At 50.1% G+C, this 5,000-nt stretch overlaps 1 protein-coding gene across 7 annotated transcripts in view; it reads right to left on the bottom strand.

The window, feature by feature from the left end:
* Positions 1–5,000, bottom strand: part of kdm4b (lysine (K)-specific demethylase 4B) — an 80,265-nt gene that overhangs the window by 20,731 nt on the left and 54,534 nt on the right. For 5 of the 7 annotated variants that reach the window (XM_061238895.1, XM_061238896.1, XM_061238893.1 and 2 more), the window contains exons 11-14: positions 4,030–4,346; positions 2,841–2,967; positions 926–1,083; positions 146–350 (exon numbers count right to left, since the gene is read on the bottom strand). In XM_061238895.1, coding sequence (XP_061094879.1) covers positions 146–350; positions 926–1,083; positions 2,841–2,967; positions 4,030–4,346 — 807 coding nt within the window. Of the gene's footprint in view, positions 1–145; positions 383–925; positions 1,084–2,840; positions 2,968–4,029; positions 4,347–5,000 lie in introns of all 7 variants that reach the window. The other 2 variants (XM_061238894.1, XM_061238899.1) reach the window with 2 other exon arrangements.

The raw sequence follows: 5,000 nt of genomic DNA, 5'->3' as shown, positions 1-5,000 counted from the left end.
GAGGACAGAGCTTATAGGTCAAAGGGTGAGGTTTAGATATCAGAGGGCGGGGTTTAGCTGTCAGAGGGCGGGGTTTAGAGGTCAGAAGGCGGGGTTTAGAGGTCAGGAGGCAGACTTTAGCGATCAGAGTTCAGAGGTCACTCACTGGCGTGGACCTGCAGGCTGCAGCTGGGACAGGCGAGGAGCACGCTGGTGCCGTCGTCCCCAATGTGGGAGTTGGAGGGCGGGGGCTCGGTGTTCTCCGCCCCCGAGCTGAAGCACATCTCCGGGACGAGGGGGCGGGTGCGACTGCCGCAGCGGGACACAGGACTGAGGGGGGCGTCCGCCGGGAGGGAGGGGTCTCTCTGGGGCTGACGGGGGAGGAGAGACGTGATATGGAGGTCTTGGAGACAAATGCATCAGGAACAGTCACAATGCAGAAACACAACTTTCACAGTGACATCAAAATGTGTGGTTGGAGTTTAGGTACCTGTGTGTAAGGGGTATAGGTACCTGTGTGTAGGGGTATAGGTACCTGTGTGTAGGGGTATAGGTACTTGTGTGTAGGGGTATAGGTACCTGTGTGTAGGGGTAAAGGTACTTGTGTGTGGGGAGTATATGTACCTGTGTGCAGGGGGTATAGGTAGGTGGGCATAGGGGGTATATGTACCTGTTTGTAGGGGGTATACGTACCCGTTTCGAGGGGGAATATGTACCTGTGTGTAGGGGGTATAGGTAGCTGGGCATAGGGGGTATAGGTAGCTGGGTATAGGGGGTATAGATAGCTGGGTATAGGGGGTATAGGTACCTGTGTGTAGGGGGTATAGGTAGCTGGGTATAGGGGGTATAGGTACCTGTGTGTAGGCAGTATAGGTAGCTGGGCATAGGGGGTATATGTACCTGTGTGTAGGCGGTATAGGTAGCTGGGTATAGGGGGTATAGGTACCTGTGTGTAGGGGGAGAACAGGGTGCAGATGGCGCAGTACGGCTCCATGGGTGCGACCGCAGCGTTGAAGCGCCGCTCCGCCAGGAAGTTGGGCGAGCGGTTCTGCCACAGGTGGCACTCGGCCGTCTGCTTCACCTCGTCCTCCATATCGCCCTCTGCTGGCGGGGAGGAATACAGCTCTCAGGAGGGATGGTACAATCAATCAAGCAATCAAAGCAGACCATAGTGAGCAGAGGGGCGCCACATACAGACACAGACGCTCAGTGAGCAGAGACTGAATGAACTGCCTTACACAGGCCAGGAGGGAAGAGTGCATGGAGAACGTATAGGGGGGGGTGATGGCTAGGGTCAGGGCCATAGCTTGGCCCCTCTCTCTCCCCCTCCTCCCTCCCCTCTGCTCTGCTCCTGGCCTCGGGCAGGAAGGACAGGCCTAATAACCGCCCTGCCGCGGCTCAAAGTGACTTTGAAAGCAGGTAATTTGGAGTCATGATCCCCAGATCAATAAGTGTCAGTTGTACGAGAATGGACAGGAAAAAAAAAAAAAAAGGAAAAAAACCGGGAGAGAGAAACAAAGAGGTGCAAGGAAAAGAGAGACTTCAGAGAGAGAGAGAGAGAAAGATAGAGTGTGCAAGAAAGAGTTGCCGCAAGCAATGTCTTCAAAGAAAGAAAAAAGCTTTTAAATTAAGAAGGAAAGAACTGTTAAATATTCAGTGAAATCGCAGCCTGGGAGGGCCCACTTTTTTTTTTTAAAGCGAGGGATGACGGATGAGTGGAGATCTAACGTGGAGCGAAGGAAGAAATTAAGCCCCTTTCGTGCCTCGTTCTGAGACCTGAGGTCCCTTTCCAACGAGGCAATCGTCACCAGATCTACGACTGGAAGTTTAGCATGGGCTAATGAAGGAACGAATGAATGAATGAGAGAATGAGAGTATGAGTGAATGAATGAGCGAATGAGTCAGTGAATGAGTGAATGAGAGAATGAGAGTATGAGTGAATGAGTGAGTGAGTGAATGAGTCAGTGAATGAGTGAATGAGAGAATGAGTGAATGAGTGAGTGAATGAATGAGAGTATGACTGAATGAGTGAGTGAGTGAGTGAATGAGTGAATGAGTGAATGAGTGAGTGAGTGAATGAGTGAGTGAATGAGAGTATGACTGAATGAGTGAGTGAGTGAATGAGTGAATGAGTGGGTGAATGAGGTGCATCCCCAGAACACAGTAAAAGCCCCAGATTGGACAAAGCCGGATCTCACAAAGAGGATCGCACGCCTGGCTAAAGTAAACGAGATTTACGATCCCAAACAATGGCACCGCGCACCGCTGTAATCACAGCGATTACAACGCATTACACCGTCCCTACGGTCGGCCCTGGCAACAGAGTCCAGCTTCACCCCAAAATCCAATCTGTACATGACAGAAAGAGCTGGAGCAGCCTCCATCTTGTTTGGATAGAGTGTTTCTCGCACGGTCGTTTGGGGCAATCGGGGACGAGATATTAAAATGCGCGGATTGCCGCATTTGAGCTCTACTGCATTAGACGCAATACGGGGCCTCATGACCACAGGTGCAGACCAGCCTCATTTTTCCCCAGACTGCAATGGGTGGCATTTGCATCGTGGTGGGCGAGAGAGAGAGAACAATTGCATTGTGTTCTCTCTTAAGTAGTTTCAGCAAGCCAAACTGCATTTTGTTTGGATCAGATTAAAACTACATTCTGGGTGAATCTCGCACAGTGTATTAAAACTACACTCCAGGCAAGAGTCATGCACATCGTGTTAAAACTACGTTCCAGGTCAGCGTCTTGGACATCAAATTAAAACTATGGTCCAGGTGAGCGTCTCAGAGATGATATTAAAACTACATTCCAGGTGAGAGCCACGGACAGCGTATTAAAACTACATTCCAGGTGAGCCCACCTTCGTCGCTGGACGCCTCCTGCTTGACGATGGAGAGGGGGGAGCGCATGGGCGGCCGGCTAATGGGGTGACGCCTGCTCTTCTTCACCTCCACCCTCTTCTTCAGCGGGGAGTAGGGGGAGTTCGCCTGGGGGGGGGGGGGGACACAAACATGGAGAGCACCGTTAAACGTGCAGTGTACACGAACATGCACACTCTCATGCACAGACACACACACACAGACACACACACGCATCAGACACACCCCATGCTCACACTATCACTCACACAAAAACATGTACTCTCGCACTCCATGACTGACACATACACGCACTCATGCACTCTTTCTCTCCCACACACACGCACATCCACCCCCACCCCCACACACACACTTAATGGAGCCAGCATCAAGAGGAAGCAATCGACCGTCAGACCAGAGAAAAGGGCCGGACATGATTGCTTGGTTCAAAAGGAGGACAAGAAAATGAAGAGGTATGATGCGGTATTGATGTCCAAATTGCAATCTGGGCTGTATTGTGCAGGTAAGGGAGTGAGAGGGATGGAGCAGAGGGCCCCACTTTCCAGTGGGCTCTGCCACCAGGGTTAACCCTTTGAAGAGCAGGTTTTTTTTAATGTATTTATTTTTTATTTTATTTTTTTTATTCAAAGTCAGTTCTAGAATTGTGTTGCTGTCAATTACCAGTAATGACTGTAACATCAGCATTAGAATGTTCAGTTAAGAACATTCTAATCACGTATTTGTGATTAGAATGTTCAGTTAAGAGCATTCTAATCATGCATTTGTGACCTCACACCTTAAAGGGCTAACAGAATGGAACAGGGCAACATGAGGAAGCCTCGATTCTGAGGTATGCCAATGCTGTTGCACCCACGAGTAAGGTATGTCATCTAAACAGCTTGAGTGTATATCCAGCTGTATGAAATGGGATACAATGTAAAATAGTAGAGCTTAATTTAATTCACTCTGGATAAGAGCATCTGCTCAATGTACCTTCCTGCTGGTTTTCAATTCAACCCTAATTTGGCACACCTGACTCTACTAATTAGCAGCTCAAGATGTTTCGCTGTTGAATTAGGTGTGCTTTGTTGGGGGTGGGGTGAAAACCGACAGAACGATCTCCAGGAATAGGGCTGGTTACCGCTCACTTAAGTACTGTAATGTAATGAAAAGTAATGTGCTGCAAGGTACCTGAATTCCTCTCTTCTCAGTGGCGCCCTCTGCCGGCAGCTCGGTGTCGCTGCTCTCCTGGTCCGCCACGCTGACCTCGGGTTTGGGCGCGGGGAGGGCCGAGTTGGTGGCGAAGCGCTCGAAGGCCTCCTGGAAGGAGAGGTGGCCCTTGGGCGAGGCGCCCTTCTTGGGCTTGTGCTGGATGAAGAGCGTGGGGAGGAGGTCTGCCCCGTCCTGCAGCGCCTCCTCCAGCAGGGAGGCCGCCAGCCTCTTCTTCTTCTTCTTCTTTTTCTTCTTCTTCTCCCCGTCCGCCGTCTGCTCTCCCGCGCCCTCGGGGGCTGATGAACAGAGGGGTTCGGGATTAAGAACGGATTTCGTTCACATGTTATACATTCGTTATTAAACCCCCAACAACCCCCTTCCCCCCCCCCCCCCAGTCAGGAGTTCCCAGTCTTACTGTTGGGGAAAATTCCCTTTGAGTTAGGAGAGACTTCTTGCAAGCAACCTTTCCCGTTTAAAAGAACCCAGTTCTTTCACAGCAAGGAGAGTTTCAATAATACGAACTTTATTAACCCTATAACAAAGCACGGAGAATGCCTCACACCAATGTGAGAAAACACTCTAGATTTTAGCAGGCAGGGTGTCTATTCTTATACCATTACACATCCTAAGTTATCACATGAATGCATTACGGTGAAAGCCAATCATCTTCAGACAGTGTCTCTGTATTTTTCCCACGCGTTGTACTCCTAGGCCCACATCTGCTCCTAGTCATATAACATTTGTTTTGCAATTACCAACTGCTACAGTATCTTCAAAGGTTATATTTATCATCCGTGGTTCCTCCTAGGCTGGTTAAGGAGGAACCGACCTTGGATGCGCTTCCTCCTCATTCTTTTCTCTCATAACAAGCACCTGATCGCACCCAACGATGGGAGGGTGTTCTGCCTTATCTCCTGAAGCCGTGGCCGAGCACTCACCCCTCCCTTACA

Source organism: Conger conger, chromosome 4 (genome assembly GCF_963514075.1).
Source record: "Conger conger chromosome 4, fConCon1.1, whole genome shotgun sequence".
Classification (NCBI taxonomy): Eukaryota; Metazoa; Chordata; class Actinopteri; order Anguilliformes; family Congridae; genus Conger; species Conger conger.
The sequence above is the reverse complement of the archived record's forward strand: the minus strand, read 5'-3'. Positions and strand labels throughout refer to the sequence as shown.